At 42.0% G+C, this 16743-nt stretch overlaps 1 protein-coding gene across 1 annotated transcript in view; it reads left to right on the top strand.

The window, feature by feature from the left end:
- Nucleotides 1-378: 378 nt before the first annotated feature.
- The window catches only part of WDR41 (WD repeat domain 41), a 35682-nt gene continuing 19317 nt past the window's right edge, over nt 379-16743 (top strand). The window contains exons 1-3 of the mRNA XM_029065035.2: nt 379-475; nt 5730-5845; nt 14691-14739. Of these exons, the coding sequence (XP_028920868.1) occupies nt 425-475; nt 5730-5845; nt 14691-14739 (216 nt within the window). The 5' untranslated portion in view covers nt 379-424. The remainder of the gene's footprint in view (nt 476-5729; nt 5846-14690; nt 14740-16743) is intronic.

The following is a 16743-nucleotide window of genomic DNA, read 5'->3' as shown; positions in this document are numbered from 1 at the left end:
CTCTTGCTCCCACCCCTTCCCCTGCTCCCACCCCTTCTCCTCCTCCCCTCTCCCTCCTCCCACCCCCTTCCCCTGCTCCTCTCCCCGCCCACCTCGTCGCTCGGCCTTCCCGTGGCCCCCGCCGGGCTCTTCCCGGCGCTGCCATCCCCAAGGCGACCACCAGGGGGGGGGGGGGTGCCCGCCGGATGGGGCGGCTGCGGCGCGGCAGAGGGCGCGCGCCCGAGGCGCGGGGCGGGCCGGCGGCCGAGGGGCGGAGCTCCCCGCCCCGACTCCCTCCAAGTCCCCGCCCCGGCCCGACGGAGCCTCCTCTTCCTCCTCTTCCTCCTCTTCCTCCTCTTCCTCCTCTTCCTCCTCTTCCTCCTCTTCCTCCTCCTCCTCCTCCTCCTCCTCCGCGGACGCCGCCGCCGCCGCCGCCACGGCCCGGATGCTACGCTGGCTGATCGGCGGAGGCCGCGAGCCCCAGGGAGCCGCCGAGGTAAAGAGGCCGCTCAGCCGACAGGGCCCGAGCAGGCGCGCGCGCGCGAGAGACGGGGCTCGAGGGCGGCGGGCGCGCGCGCGCGCTGCGAAAGAGGTGTGTGTTTGTGTGTGTGTGTGTGTGTGGAGGACACACACACAGACCACACACATTTCATTCAGTAGGATTTACTGAGCGCCGACTAGGTGCAAGAGCACTGGACTGAGCGCTTGGAATGGACAGCTGGGCAACTGAGAGAGACCAGCCCTGCCCAAGGAGGGGCTCGCAGTGTAATCCACACACACACACACACACACACACACACGGTGCGGAGCACTGGACTAAGCGCTTGGAATGGACAGTTGGGCAACAGAGAGAGACAGTGTCTGCCCATTGACGGGCTTACAGTCTAATCGACAGACACACAAAGACACACACACTCTACACACAGACACACACTCAGAGAGACACACAGACACACACACACTCTACACGCAGAGAGACACACACATACACACCCCCTCCCTCCCTCCCTTGTCACCCAGGAGCGTCCCGGCCTGACGGGCCTCGGCCTTCGGCCCCTTTCCCATTTTCGGTGGACAAGCCACTCATTCAGTCGTATTTCTTGAGCGCTGACGAGGTGCGGAGCACTGGACTAAGCGCTTGGAATGGACAGTTGGGCAACAGAGACAGTCCCTGCCCATTGACGGGTTTACAGTCTAATCAACAGACACACAAAGACACACACACACACACTATACACACAGACACACATTCAGAGAGACACAGACACCCACACACTACACACACACTCTACACACACACACACACTCTACACACACACACACACTCTACACACAGAGAGACACACACACACTCCCTCCCTCCCTCCCTCGTCACCCAGGACCATCCCTCGGCCTTCGGCCCCTTTCCCATTTTCGGTGGACAAGTCACTCATTCAGTCGTATTTCTTGAGCACTGATGAGGTGCAGAGCACTGGACTAAGCACTTGGAATGGACAGTTGGGCAACAGAGACAGACAGTCCCTGCCCATTGACGGGCTTACAGTCTAATCAACAGACACACACAGACACACACACACATTCTACACACAGACACACTACACACAGACACACACACACTCTACAGACGGAGACACACTACACACAGAGACACACTACACACAGACACACACACTCTACACACAGACACACACTACACACAGAGACACACACACACTCTACACACTGACACTCCCTCCCTCCCTCGTCACCCAGGACCGTCCCGGCCTGACGGGCCTTGGCCTTCGGCCCCTTTCCCATTTCAGTGGACAAGTCACTCATTCAGTCGTATTTTTTGAGCGCTGACGAGGTGCGGAGCACTGGACTAAGCACTTGGAATGGACAGTTGGGCAACAGAGAGCAACAACAGCAGCGTGGCTCAGTGGAAAGAGCCCGGGCCAGGGAGTCAGAGGTCACGGGTTCTGATCCAGCCTCTGACGCTTCTCTGCGGTGTGACTTTAGGCAAGTCACTTCACTTCTCCGGGCCTCAGTGACCTCATCTGGAAAATGGGGATGAGGACTGGGAGTCCCATGTGGGACAACCTGATCACCTTGCATCTGCACCAGCGCTTAGAATAGTGCTTGACGCATAGTAAGCGCTTAACAAATATCATCATCATTATTATTATAATTATTAACAGCAGTGACGGAACTCACCACTTTGTGCCTCAGTTCCCTCATCTGGAAAATGGGGGTAAAGACTGGGACCCCCACGTGGGACAACCTGATCACCTTGTATTCTCCCCCCTCCCCCCAGAACAGTGCTTTGCACATAGTAAGTGCTTACAAATGCCATCAGCATTATTATTATTAATAGCAGCAACGGAACTCACCACTTTGTGCCTCAGTTCCCCCATCTGGAAAATGGGGATGAAGACTGGGAGCCCCACGTGGGACAGCCTGATTACCTTGGATCTAACCTTTGCTTAGAACAGTGCTTGGCACATAGTAAGCGCGTAACAAATACCGAAATTATTATTAAAGGCACTTCAGGGCAGAAAGGGGTTCTCAGGGCCCGGGGAGCTTACCGACTGTCCCAGAGGAGGTGCATCAAGGGGTGCACAGACCTCCCACTGGGGGGGGTCATTTTCGTCCTGGGCCACTCGGGTTTGAGGGGCAACAATGGGGAACAGACCTCCCCCTTGGCTTCAGCTGCCTTCTAGGTAGCCCCCCTCTCCACCCATCACAGTTTTAATTCGCTTTTTTTTTTAAGATGACTTTCCTTGAGGATTGTTTCCTGCTCATTCATTCATTCAGTCATATTTGTTGAGTGCTTACTATGTGCAGCGTACTGTACTAAGCGCTTGGAAAGTACAATTTGGCAACGGATAAAGACAGTCCCTGCCCAACAATGGGCTGTTTTGTGGACCACCTGTTGATTTTGGTTAGGAAATTAGATTGGCTGGTGCTCGGTTGTTAATTCCTTGAGGGCCGGTATTGTGGCTCTGGTGCTCGGTCCCTTTCATTCATTCAGTCAGTCATATTTGTTGAGTGCTTACTGTGAGCAGAGCACTGTACTAGGCTCTTGGAAAGTACAATTCGGCAACAGATAGAGACAACGCTTTCCCAACAACAGATTCACAGTTTAGAAGGGAGAGACAGACAACAAAACAAGTAGACAGGCATCACTACCATCAGAATAGATAAATAGAACCATAGATAATTGCACATCATTAATAAAATAAACAGAGCAATAAATATGTGCAAATATACACAAGGGCTGTGGGGAGGGGAAGGGGGTAGAGCAGAGGAGGAGCAGAGGGAAAGGGTGGTGCAGAGGGAGAAAAGGCCCCTAAGTGCTCAATAAATAATATTGATTAATAGAAATAGGAATAGTGTTTATTAAGGGTCCATTGAGTGCAATGCCCTGAACAAAGTGCTGAGGAACTACAGAGCATGGAAATGACAAATTTCCTGCCCACAAGGAGCTTACACTCTAAAGATGTCAGATATGAAACTACCTACAAAGAGTAATCTAAGTAATTGAATGTACAGTTGAATAAATGTACGTACAAAAGAAATGGATAGAAGTAAGATTAGTGTGACTGAGTTCTACCACTTCTCTGGTCTTTGACTTCCTCAAATCTTAGGGAGCAAGAGAGTGTACATTTTGCTTTTGTTTTTAGTTCAACGACAAGATTAAGCTCATTGTGGGCAGGGAATGTCTCTGTTTTGTACTTTCCCAAGTGTTTAGTACAGTGTTCCACACATAGTGCTCAATAAATATGATTGAATAAGGCAGTGCAGACCAAAAAGTTGGTGAAATTTCCCAAGTGCTTAGTACATGCTCTGCATTCAGTAAGTACTCAATATGCCATTGATAATTGATGAATTGCTGGACAACTGTGCTTTGTATGTGAGATTATTTTTAAAATAATTTCATTTAATCAGTAGTACTGATTGAGCACTTGCTGTATGCAGAGCTCTGTACTAAATACTTGGGAAAGTACAATAAAAACAGAGTTGGTAATCACAATCCTTGCCCACCAGGAGCTTACTGTCTACAGGAATTGAAGCACCAAACGAGGACATGGAATATAAAGAAAAAATAATTTGGAAATGATGTAATTTAATACTAGTTAGAAGAGTGAGAGCCTCTCATTAAATATTGGAGAAGCTGTTCTTCCTTAAATTAGTGCTATAAACTGGTTATTGCTATAATTACAGAGGTGTTGCTTATCCAATTTATGGAATATCAAGACCTTGAGTTGTTTTTTTTTCCTGGTTATGGCCTGCCCCCCAAAGCAGTGTGGCCTAATGGATAGAGCACAGGCCTGGGAGTCAGAAGGACCTGGGTTCTAATCCCAGCTCTGCCACTTGTCTGCTGTGTGACCTTGGGCAAGTCACATAACTTCTCTGGCCTTAGTTACCTTATCTATAAAATGGGAATTATGACTATGAGCCTTATGTGGGACAGGGACTGTGTCCAATCCAGTTATCTTATATTTACTCCATAATTTAGTACAGTGCCTGGAACTTAGTAAGTGCTTAACAATTACCACAGTTATTATTTGGGCCTTCTTCACATTACAACTTCCACCAGAAAAGGGGAAGGAAAAGAAATGAAATTCATCTGTCCATTCTGCTATATGTTGACAAAGCTGGTAAAAGGTTTGTAGAAGAAGGTTGCCAAAATAGATTTTAAAAATATCCATTGATTTTACTTATCCACCTATCTCAGTCATCTAGTATAGGATATTGAAGTTCATAGTATCAGCAAAATTCTGACCATATGTAGGTAGAAGTCAGATTTATCATTCAGTCAATTGTATTTTAGTGCCGACTTTGTGCAGAGCACTGTACTCAGTGCTTGGGAAAGTACAATATAAGAATCAGTAGACATGTTCCCTGCCAACAATGAGCGTACATGCTCATACTGAGGCATTTGTGTTGTATAAGGATACTAAGTGCATATTAATACGCCACATTGAGGTCTTTTCCTGCCTAATCAATTGAGTAGGTGTTTATAGCTGAATTTATTTCTTCTGTTACCCCTAGGGTTGAGGGTTGATGATAATAGCTATATACAGGGTATTCAATATACAGCAGGATGAACTGTTTTTCTTTTTTTTTTTTAACTCTTTGTGATAGTCTGTCAGACATTCCATGGGAAGTGTTTTTCTCTGATTTTTAAAGCTTGAACAATAAAAAGTTGGACCCTCAAAGATCTTGAACTAGCTGTTTATCTTAATAATAATGATAATAATAATGTTGGTATTTGTTAAGCACTTACTATGTGCCGAGCACTGTTCTAAACGCTGGGGTAGACACAGGGGAATCAGGTTGCCCCATGTGGGGCTCACAGTCTTAATCCCCATTTTACAGATGAGGTAACTGAGGCACCGAGAAGTTAAGTGACTTGCCCAAAGTCACACAGCTGACCAGTGGCTGAGCCGGGATTCAAACCCATGACCTCTGACTCCAAAGCCCATGCTCTTTCCATTGAGCCACGCTGCTTCTCTGACTGAGGTGATCTTGGGTAGTAACTCCAGATAATAATAATAATGAGTGCGCCACTCTAAAATAGCCAAAGCCAAAATTTTGTTCAGCTACCCGACTTCTTTCAGTGATTTGTACTAGTCTTGGGGTCCCAATTAATTTCTTCTAAATTCTTCGGTGTATAGCTAGTTACACACAGAGTTCTTTATATCTAATTTATATTCTTAAATCGTTATTCTCTCTCTTTTTTATTTCCTTTGTTTCATGGGTACAAGAAATCTCCAGTCCAGACAATAGGTGAAGAGCAAACCCAGAATCCCTACACTGAGCTGCTTGTTCTGAAAGCTCACCATGATATTGTTCGATTTCTAGTGCAATTAGATGACTACAGGTAAGAGACAGTCTTTCTAATTAATTGTACCATACATTGCAATACTATAAAATTTTCCAAAATTCCCCAAGAGACTCAGGTAAGGTAATGTTTTTACTGTCTCCTTTTCCATTCCTCCAACTGCTTATTTTATTTTATTTTGTTTTTTTAATGGTATTTTGTTACATGCTTACTCTGTGCAAGGCACTGTACTAAGTGCTGGGTTAGATGCATGTTAAGCATGTTGGACACAGTCCATATCCCACATAGGTCTCACAATCAATCCCCATTTTAATGATGAGGTAGCTGATGCACAGAGAAGTTAAGTGAATTGCACAGTAGGCCAGTGACAGAGCTGCGATTAGAACCCAGGTCCTTCTGACTCCCAGGGCTGTGCTCTAGCCACGCTGCCTGTCCTATGTCACTGGTCTTGTAAAGCTCACTTTCCTAATAAATAATTTTCTCAAACAGATGGAAGAATTTCATATTTGAGTCCACATTTCCCCAGCCAATCAGTCAATAGTGTTTATGGAGAACTTACTGTGTGCAGAACACTCTACTAAACACTAGGGAGAGTATAGCTCAATAGAGTTGGTAGACACGTTCCCTGCCCACGAGGTGTTTAGAGTCTTGTAGGGAGGCAGACATTAATATAAATACTTTATAGATATGTACGTAAGTGCTGTGGAGCTAACGGGGGGTGAACATCAACTGCTTAAAGGGTACAGGTCCACTTCTCAAAATCCTCCAACGTTGGCCTGTCCAACTTTGCACCAAACAGAAACTCCTCAATCACTATCAGCTTTACAGCACTCAATCAGCTCTCCCTCTCCTATGTTACCGTGCTGATTTGCTACCAGAACCCAGGCCACACACTTTGCTCCTAGCCCACCTACTCACTGAACCTCGTTCTCTTTTATCTCACCCCTGCCCCCTTGCCCCCTCACCCACTGTCCTGAAGCTCCCTCCCCCTTCACATATCCAGTGGACCATTATTCTCCCCACCATCAGGGCTTTCCTAAAAGCACAGTTCCTCAGTGAGGTCTTCCCCGACTAACCCTCATTTCTCCTACTGGCCCGTCTTTCTGCATCACCTATGCACTTGGGTCTTCCTATTCACTCCAGCCCCACAACACTTTTGTACATATCCTTATATGCTCCCCTTTATCTGTAATTTTCCTTAATGTCTGTCCACCTCTAGACTGTAAGCTCTTTGTGAGCATGGATTGTGTCTACCAATTCTATCTTATTGTACTTTACCAAGTGCTTAGTACAGAGCTCTGCACAGAGTAAGCACTGAGTGAATACCATAAATTGATTGATTGAAGGAGATGCCCATTTATGCCTGCTTCCATTTGAGAATCAAGGATGGGGTCGCGTTCCCCTCTCTAGGCCTTGAAAAATCCTTGAAGTTGAATTGCAGTGCCCCTGAATCTGCAGTAGGGGAAACTCACCTAGTAGTAATAATAATAATAATAATAACAATAAATAAAAAATAAACCAAGGCCTTCCAATTTATAAATCATTTAAGTAGTGAGTTGGAAGCCTTGGGGACATTTCAGTGATTTAAAAGAAGAAATATTTCTCTAAAGTGCCAAGTCGAACTAAAGTGATATATAAATATGGAAATTCTTGTGAAACCATAATTTTCCATGTTGGGTTTTTGTTTTTATTTTCCAAATAAGCTTCATTTTTTCTAATGATTTCTCCTAATCTGTACATAATGGTGTCCCTTCATTCTGAAATATAGTTTTGTAAAGTGGAAATGGGTCTTAATTCAGTACTAAATGTTTCAGGAAATATTACAAGGAATTATTTTGGTTATGTTCATTTTCTTATTTATGTAAAATATCTTAAAACAGTGTTGTCAGAAACCTAAATGCTCAGTTTTGGGTTAATAACAATAGTAATTCAGTGGAATGAGTGTGTCCTTGTTGGTCAGCCAGAACTTGTTAAGGTGGTTAGCACTCTGTTTATTGAAGTGTTTCAATAACCAATATACCATAAATGAACTGTCAAAAACATTGAAAAAAATTCTCCTAAAAGACCCAAGTTGGAAATGTGCATTTTGTTTATTTGCTTATGTGTAAAAAATCTCTTTGAAATATAATTTTTGTTTGTGACATCTGCTCATATTAAGGTAAAATTCTTTTTTCTCTTTGATTATTCTGGGTTATTTGATTCACTAGTATTTAGAATTCTGATAATTAGAATTTAGAATACTTTTTCTTCTAAGGTTCTTCAGAATGTTTCTGCAATCTCTATTAGTTGTAAATACCACCATAGGAACAGATTTTTCAGAAAAGTTTAAGTGTAAACCATGGAATAAATGGATTTTTTTTTAAACCTTAAATGTATTTCCCAAGAACAGCATAAGAAAGGTTAGTTTGTGTCCATTACAGTAGTTTCAAGTGCTTATCAAAAATTAATTTGCTCAATGTCCATCAATAGTATTTATTGAGTGCTCTTTGCAAAAAGCATTGTACTAAGCATTTGGGATAGTACAGCAAAGTTAGTGGATGTGATCCTTGCCCTCAAATAATTTTCTACATAGCCTGGGAGATACTAAAATAAATTACAGTAGTAATATTATTCATTAAGGGCTCATTTACTAAAGCGCTGGGAGAAAATGCACAAGTGGAAATTAGACATTGGTCCCCATCTCAATCCCAAGATTCCATGATCATTTATTTTATCAGTAATTTAAATTCAACCAGGTATAAATGTTTTTCCACCCTGACAGTTTTTGGTTTAGTGCTTTCTTCTTAATACAGCAATTAGTTAAAATGCTTTTCTGGGGGTGGTGGTTGTGCAAATGTGATTAGCTGCTGTTTGAAAATTCATTATGGGGAATACTGCAAAAACCTTAGCCAGCATTCTTTTTTTTTTCTTTTTATCAAATCCTGAGGCAATACAAAGGCAAATACTAACAGTCATGCTTTGTAAATCAGACGCAGGAAAACATGCAGATATTATGAATATGTAATATAAGCTGCATTAAGGTCCCAGGATGTCTTTTTTTATCTCAATTTAATCAGATGGTGTAGATTGTAGTTTACCATTTTTACTTCAGGCTCTGTATTGATCAAGCCTGATTGTCTAGGTCCTGTCAAACTGCAGGAAATACTTTTTATTTTATTTATTTCAATACAATTATTATTGTTACCCTTTATATGTTTTTATTTAGTTTTTGTTGGCATTCCATTCTGTTTTTTGTCAGCGGTTGTAAGCCAGGTTTCACGCTTCAGGTCTTTAGATAATATCATCTTATTGAGAATTTTGCAGAAGGATTTTCTTGTTTTCTCGGTGGCTCAGCTAAAACCAGTGAGTGGAAAATTTTCTCAGATTGGTTTTGAAGAGACTAAATAAATCCTGTATCAACCTAACAGGCAGCTGCCTTTTTCTTCTTTTCTTTTGTATTTTTTGAACACAAAGTGAGGGTCACATTGATTGGAAGATCACTACTGAAGGGTAAGCCTCAGCAAGAGTCTTCCAAAAAATGGCCTGAGGTAAAATTGCATGTAATACTCTAGGATTTGGCACATTAAGCTAAACTGAGTTCATAACACATTTTAAGAATAGCTTTCTCTGTTGCTCATTTGACCATTTCTTGCTCCTCCAGGAAATAGACAAGGTTATGGAGGATGGTGATCATGACTGGAAAAGAATCAGATGACCCATGAAACACCAGCCTGGAGAGCAGACTATGCCTTTAGGTTGGCTGGTGGTGCTCTGCATTAAAAATAATTTTGTTTGAAAAAGTCTGACATTAAAATTCAGCAATAACAAACAGGTTTCTTCCCCTGGGACAGTTTTGTCAAGTTAGGAATATGTGGTGTATGTGTGCATATACACACATGCATGTGCCCTCTCCCTCCTGCTGATCTCCTACTACTACGTTAATCCGCACACTCTGCTCCTCTAACACCAACCTACTCACTCTCTATACCTTGATCTTATTTATCCTGCTGCCAACCCCTAGCTTATGTTCTCCCTCAGGCCTGGAACTTCCTCTCCCTTCATACCCGACAGTCCACCAGTCTCCCCGTCTTAGAAACCATCCTAAAATTGCACATCCTAAGTCCTTTATTTCCCTTATCCGCTCTTCTGCCTGTGTTGACTGCGTACTCCATAATCAATCGGCCGTATTTATTGAACACTTACTGTGTTTGGAGCACAGTACTAAGTGCTTGGAGTACAATATAACAGAGTTGGTAGGCATCTTCTGCTGCAGTACTCACCCCAACTCCATAATGCTTATGTAAATAGAGGTTACGTATTCTAGTGAATAGAGCATGGGCCTTGAAGTCAAAAGGACCTGGATTCTAATTATTTGTTATTATTATCATTATTATTATTAATTTCAGCTCCACCACTTGTCTGCTGTGTAACCTTGGGCATGTTACTTAACTTCTCTGTGCATCAGTTACCTCATCTGTAAAATGGGGATTGATTGTGCGCCCTATGGGGGACATGGACTTTGTCCAACCTGATGATCTTGTATCTACCCCAGCAGTTATTATAGTGCCTGGCACATAGTAAGCACTTAGCAAATACTGTAAAAAAAAATTTCAGTCTATTTCCCTTATCCCTAATCTATTTTAATGCCTGTCTCCCCACTATAGGCTATAAACTTTTTGTGAGCCAGGATCATGTCTCCTAACTCAGTTGTATTTTACTTTCACAAACACTTAGTATAGTGTTCTGCACAGAGTAAGTACTCAAATACCATTGATTCACACACCCACACATGCACATGTGCATGTGTGTTAAGTATATAAGAGGTCCCCAACATTTATAGATATTAGTTGCAATAGCTTAATTTGCAGATATTTCACTAAATTGTAGTGTCTTTCTCTGGCATCAGAATGTTATCACTGATTGGGTATTGTCAGCCTTTTTGCGGGCCTTGAATTTTTTAATTTACACACACATATAGTTGCATTTCTTTACAACTAGAGGAATTATTTGCTTTTAGAGGAGGCACACTGGCTTTGTTTGGGATAGATATCACATTTTTCTACCTTCTCTTTTTCCCTTTCCTGTCTTTTGTAATTTTCTCTCCATCACCCTTCATGTCTTTGCTGAAACATTCCTCCTTCCCGACATCATTGGATTCTCTTATTTGTCAGTTTTTCTGTCTTGTTATTCTGGACAGGGAAGATGTCTGCTTATTCTCTTGTATTTTCCCAGGCACTTAAAACAGTGCTCTGCACATAATAGGTGCTCAATAAATACCACAGATTAATTGGTTGTCTCTCTGTTGCTTTAAGCCTTTTTCCTCTTAGGGTGTGTATCTCCTCCATTTTTTACTAGACGGGAAGCCTGCCTTCCCCATTTGCCCCTCCTCCCTTCTGAATCTTCCTCTCCTCTGGGCCTATTCTATTTTTCATGTTTTTCCTTCTATAACTTTTTTTCCTCTCCATTTTGCCTCCCATATGTCCCCTGCCAGTGTACTTTTTTCTCTTATTCTCCCAGGAGTTTTTCTACCTTCAGCTTTTTTTTTTTGCTTGTCTCTTCACTTTCATGTCTTGCCTTATAAACCTCTCTTTTTCCTTCCCTTCATTCCCCCTCATTTCCCCAGTGTTCCAGAAGTCTTGGCTTTGGGGAAAAGTTGACAGAGTGATGGTAATGGCTTTTTTGTTTTTGGTATTAAAGTGCTTACTATGTGCTAAGTACTGGGGTAGATACAAGCTAATTAGATTGGACATAGTCCATGTCCCACATGGAGCTCACAGTCAATCCCCATTTTACAGATGAAGTAACTGGGTCACAGAGAAGTTCAGTGAATTACCCAAGTTCACACAGCAGACACGTGGTGGAGACAGTATTAGTCCCCAGGTGCTTCTGACTCCCAGGCCCATGCTCTATCCACTAGGCCACGCTGCAGGCAGAAAACCTGTTGCTACTGAGATGCAGGGTTGTAGCAAGCAGGAGACAAGGGGTGATGTTGGGCCATGAGGGGAATAGAGGACGGGGGGGGATGTAGGTTTGTTTATTTGTGGAAATTTCCTCATTCTCAGCCAGTTGTATGATCAGGGAGGTGCTGGAGCCAATTAGAGCATTTTTAGGTGGAGACCTAGGTGAGTTTTTTTAGGGCCCACTTGCCATTGTATATATACACAAGATGCATTATATAGTTTTGAATATATTAAAAGTTGTATCTCCTTTCTGTGACTCCCTCCCTCCTGCATCATCCATGCCCTTGGATTTGCAGCCTTTGGGCACTTGGTATTCACCTTATCTTCAGCCCCACCGCATATAAGTGCATGTCTGTAGTTCATTTATATCAGTGTCTGTCTCTCCCCGTCTACATTGTGTGCTCATTGTGGACCGGGAGTGTGTCTCCCAACTCTATTGTATTGTACTCTCCCAAGCGCTTACTTCAGTGCTCTGCACACAGGAAGCGCTCAATAAATGCCATTGATTGCTGGATTTGACTCAAATAACTTCAGCTATCCAGTTCACTTCATGAAAGTAGCTCAAAATTAATTCCCTTTTTTGCAGAAATCCTCTATTTCCTCAGGACTATCACTTAAATTGTTTGCCCCATTTTTTCTTACTGCTGCCTCCATTTAACAGCATTCAATCCCATTTTAACCCTCGACATAGCTTTGCCAGGACAAGCCATTTCCTCTTCCTTTATTACTAGAACTTCTCTTTGCCTCCCTAACCATTTACCATCTTGCAGTTTAAAATATTGAAGCAGCATTCATTATTAATTCAGCCTTGCTTAAAAATGTCACTGGAATGTTGTTTATGGGTCCACGGGTTCTGTCTATTCAAAGCAAATGTATTTGAAAAGAATGGTTTCTGTAAATGGAAATAGATCCGAGTGGGCATGTCCAGTAAAAATGTCTAGAAGCCTAGTCCTTTCCTAGCAACCTAATAGTGGGATTTGATTCATCCACTTAATTTGATCTGACCAATAGTTGTTATAGGGGAGGTGAAGGAACGTCTCAAAATACTTGCCTTATAAATCGTTGTGGGTGTTTGAACTCTTTCGACTTGACAGACCTGTTTTTCTTTAGTCTGACTTTTGCATACTCTTCATTATGGCCAATCAGCTAAGAAGTACTACTCTGGGTTATTTTATAGAGTTGGTTTTAACTCTGCTTAAAATGTGTGGTGGAAGAAAAAGATTTGTAACAGGCAGATTTTGGGGGAATATTTCACAGTAGTACTAAAAGGAAACATGAAGGCAAGAATATAGTGTGAATATATTCTTGATTCCCACGTTTAACTACACAGAAACATGAAAAGTCTGTTGCCCTGATTGACCACGAGTGTCATTTTATTCGTAGCGTCCAAGGTATCCAACTGAGGAGTGGAAAGATGAATTTAATTCATGATTTTGTGACATTAATGTTTATTTTGAGATTCATTCTAAGAAGGAGTGATTCAGCAAAACCTCACCATTGCAGATTTGTCATTTATGGGTTTATTTGTGGAGATTTCCGTGTTCAATTTCCATGCTCACCGGTTTTTTGATCCATGTCCCTTATTCACGGGGATGACATTCTCAGAGAGTATCATGAGTCAGAGAGGACGCTGTGAATACCCAAGGAGACTCTGGATCCCTTCAGGCCCAAACTTCTACCCGAGACATGTTCCTATCAGCCTCTTTGCCAGGGAAATTCAATCAATCAGTGGTATTGAGCGCTTTTTGGGTGCAGAGCGCACTTGGGAGAATACACCACACCAGAGTTGGTGGACATGTTCCCTGCCACAAAGAGTGCAAAGTTCAGAGTCTGGGCCCTCGGGGTCATGTTTCCATCATGCAGCCTGGAGGTCTGAGGGCTGAAGGGGTTGCGCGTAAGAGAACCAGGATCCATTTTGGGAAGACAGGAACCTAACCCTATGATCCTTATTGTTGTCATCATCAGCAGTAGTCATAGGGTTTAATTGCCTGTGGTTTTGTGGGTTGTGATGTTTGGCTAGAACACAATCCTTGGAGTAATGATGGGGTAGTACTCTTGTACATATCTATAATTCTCTTCATTTGTATTAATACCTTGTTCTAATTGTATGTATATCTATAATTCTATTTATTTATATTGATGCTATTGATGCCTGTTACTTGTTTTGATGTCTGTCTCCCTCCTTCTAGACTGTGAGCCCGTTGTGGGCAGGGATTGTCTCTCTGTTGCTGAATTGTACTTTCCAAGTGCTTAATACAGTGCTCTGCACCCAGTAAGCACTCAGTAAATATGATTGAATGAATGAATGGTTGATCGGCAATGAGGTGCAGGAAGAAACTCAGTTGAAAAGAATCGGTGCCAGGGTTGAAAACCCTGTTTTCAAAATTCTTCTTTCCTCCTCAAAATTCCTTCCCCTGTCTTGGTCTTTTATATAGAGGCTATTGCTCCCATTGTGCCAGTCTATTCCTGGTTGACATCATGCATAAAAGATGTATGAACTAGACTTCTGGGGTTGCCTTTTTTTTTTAATGGCATTTGCTAAGTGCTTTCTTTGTTTCTATGTGCCAGGTACTGTACTAAGCGCTGGTGTAGATACAAGCTAGTGAGGTTGGTCACAGTCCATGTCCCACATGGGGCCTCACGATTTTCATCCCCATTTTACAGATGAGGTAACTGAGACACAGAGAAGTGAAGTGACTTATCTAAGGTGACCCAGCAGACGAGTGGCAGAACCAGAATTAGAGCTCAGGTCTTTCCGACTCCCAGGCCCATTCTCTATCCATTAGGCCATGCTGCTTCTCTCTTAGTTCAGCCTCAGCCTACCTCTCAGCATCTTTGTCTACTCAATCCCATTAGCCCCCAGGAACTCAAGGATTTAAGTTGTGATCAGAGTTGACTCATTATCTTCACTATTAACTCTTTTTCTTATCTTTTTTTCTTTCCAGATTTGCATCTGCTGGAGATGATGGAATTGTGTGTTTGTGGAATGCTCAGGTGTGTAATGGGTTCAAATGGATTATATAGTAAGCATATGGCTATAGAATCAATTTGTCAGTTACATAGTACCTTGTCTCCTTTATTTGAATATTACCCCACTGATAGTGCTTCTATATGAAAACATGATTAACAGTAATATATGTTCCTAACAAATCTAAAACAGAAAAATTCTCAATTTTTCTCAGCTCCATATTAAGGAATATGTAGAGTAAAAAGGTAAAACTTATTTTTCTGAAGTGACTGTTCATAAAATGGCAATCTCTTGGAATGTTTAACATTCATTTTTAAGAAAGCGGGAAGTGAAATTGACAAATGTTTTCAAAAGTAAAAGAGAACAATATAAAGAAATGAAAACTATGGAGCCGTTATAAATTTTGAATTACTTTTTAAAAATGAGATTTATAGAGGCCACAAAGACCATACCGATAACATTCAGCAACCTGGGAACTGTTGATGGGTGGATGATTCTTTAATCTTTCATGTATCTCATCCTGACTACCAATACATTGCTTTTTCTGGCACTGTTATTTCTTACAAATTCTTCCAGAAGTGCTGGTACATATATTATAGCCTTGTAGATACTTTTGGCATGCAAACATTTTTAAAAGGGCATATATTTTTCCTAGCCTGTGGCAGGGAATGAAAATCTTTGCAGTTGTAGCTTTGGAGAAGTAGATGTAACATATTTCGCTGGGATGCAGAGGGCTTTACTGATGATGTCTCCTTGAGAAGGCTTTATAGACATTATCCCAGTCTGACACTGGAAAACATCTCATATCACAGGGTGGTCTTTTTGTGTATTTTTTTTATGGTATTTGTTAAGCGCTTACTATGTGTTTGACATTTTGCTAAGCTACAAAGTAATCAGGTTGGATTCAGATCACGTCTCAGATGTCTCTTACAGTTTTCATTCCCATTTTAAAGATGAGCTAATTGAGGTACAGAGAAGTTAGGTGACTTGCCCAGTCATACAGCAGACAAGTGGCGCAGCAGGGATTAGAACCCAGATCATTCTGACTCCCAGCCCCATGCTGTATTCACTAGGCCATGATGCTTCTTGAGCTTCAAGAATTTCAGCTTCAGTTTTTAATTAACGTTTTAACTTTTGTCTGGGCCAGAATTTGTCTGGGCTTTAATAACAGGATATTTTTGCATATCTGAACAGCATTGTGGAAAAATGGAGTGTGTTTTCACTACATGCCTTGGATAGAATGCTATTAGGGAACATTCTTCCAACAAACTTGATCAATCTAGGTAGAGTGGAATGTCGGAAAAAATCACTGGGAGGAAAGGTGGGCAGGCTAGATTGCAAGTTTTCCTTGATGTGGGGTTCAGCAGGGATGTAACCCTTCCCCCCAAGATTAAGGGAAAATTGGGAGAATAAAATGTCAAAGTGCCTCAAAATTGATATTTTGAATTACATAATGTCTTTGAGGCCTTCAGTTATTTAATAAATACTGTACTCGTGTCATATTGCTTGTCTGTAAATGAAATATCTAATGGAAAGAGATTTCTCTCCAAATTATTTTTTGGCACTCAGATGAGTTCTCTAAAATGAAAGTTGTTGTAGGATCTTTTCCTGATATGCATAAAGCTTTATAAGACATTATCTAATTCTTCTCACACATTCTCTTGGGTGGGTCCAAGGGTATATACTCTTTCCATCAGAAAAAGAAACTAGACTTCAGAACTTCAGAGAGTAAGTCACCTGCCCAGAAGGCCAAGTAGTGAAAGTTGAGCCTAGGTCTTTGGAGTCAAGTCTTTGCCCAGTAGATCGTGATCTTTCTTCACGTATCTCTCTTCCCATGCACTGTAATAATCCCTTGTTCTGAATTTTGGCAGTAGATTTATGAAACATAACGAAAAGCCCAGGAATCTGTAGTCAGGCAAGCAATCATCCTTCTCACTGATAATTGGGAAGTTAATTATGATATCACTTAAGAGCTTACTATGTGCTGTGTTGGGGCTGATACAAGATAGATCAGATTATACGGTCCCTGT

Source organism: Ornithorhynchus anatinus, chromosome 1 (genome assembly GCF_004115215.2).
Source record: "Ornithorhynchus anatinus isolate Pmale09 chromosome 1, mOrnAna1.pri.v4, whole genome shotgun sequence".
Classification (NCBI taxonomy): domain Eukaryota; kingdom Metazoa; phylum Chordata; class Mammalia; order Monotremata; family Ornithorhynchidae; genus Ornithorhynchus; species Ornithorhynchus anatinus.
Note: the sequence above shows the minus strand (reverse complement) of the source record. Positions and strands in the feature narration are given on the sequence as shown.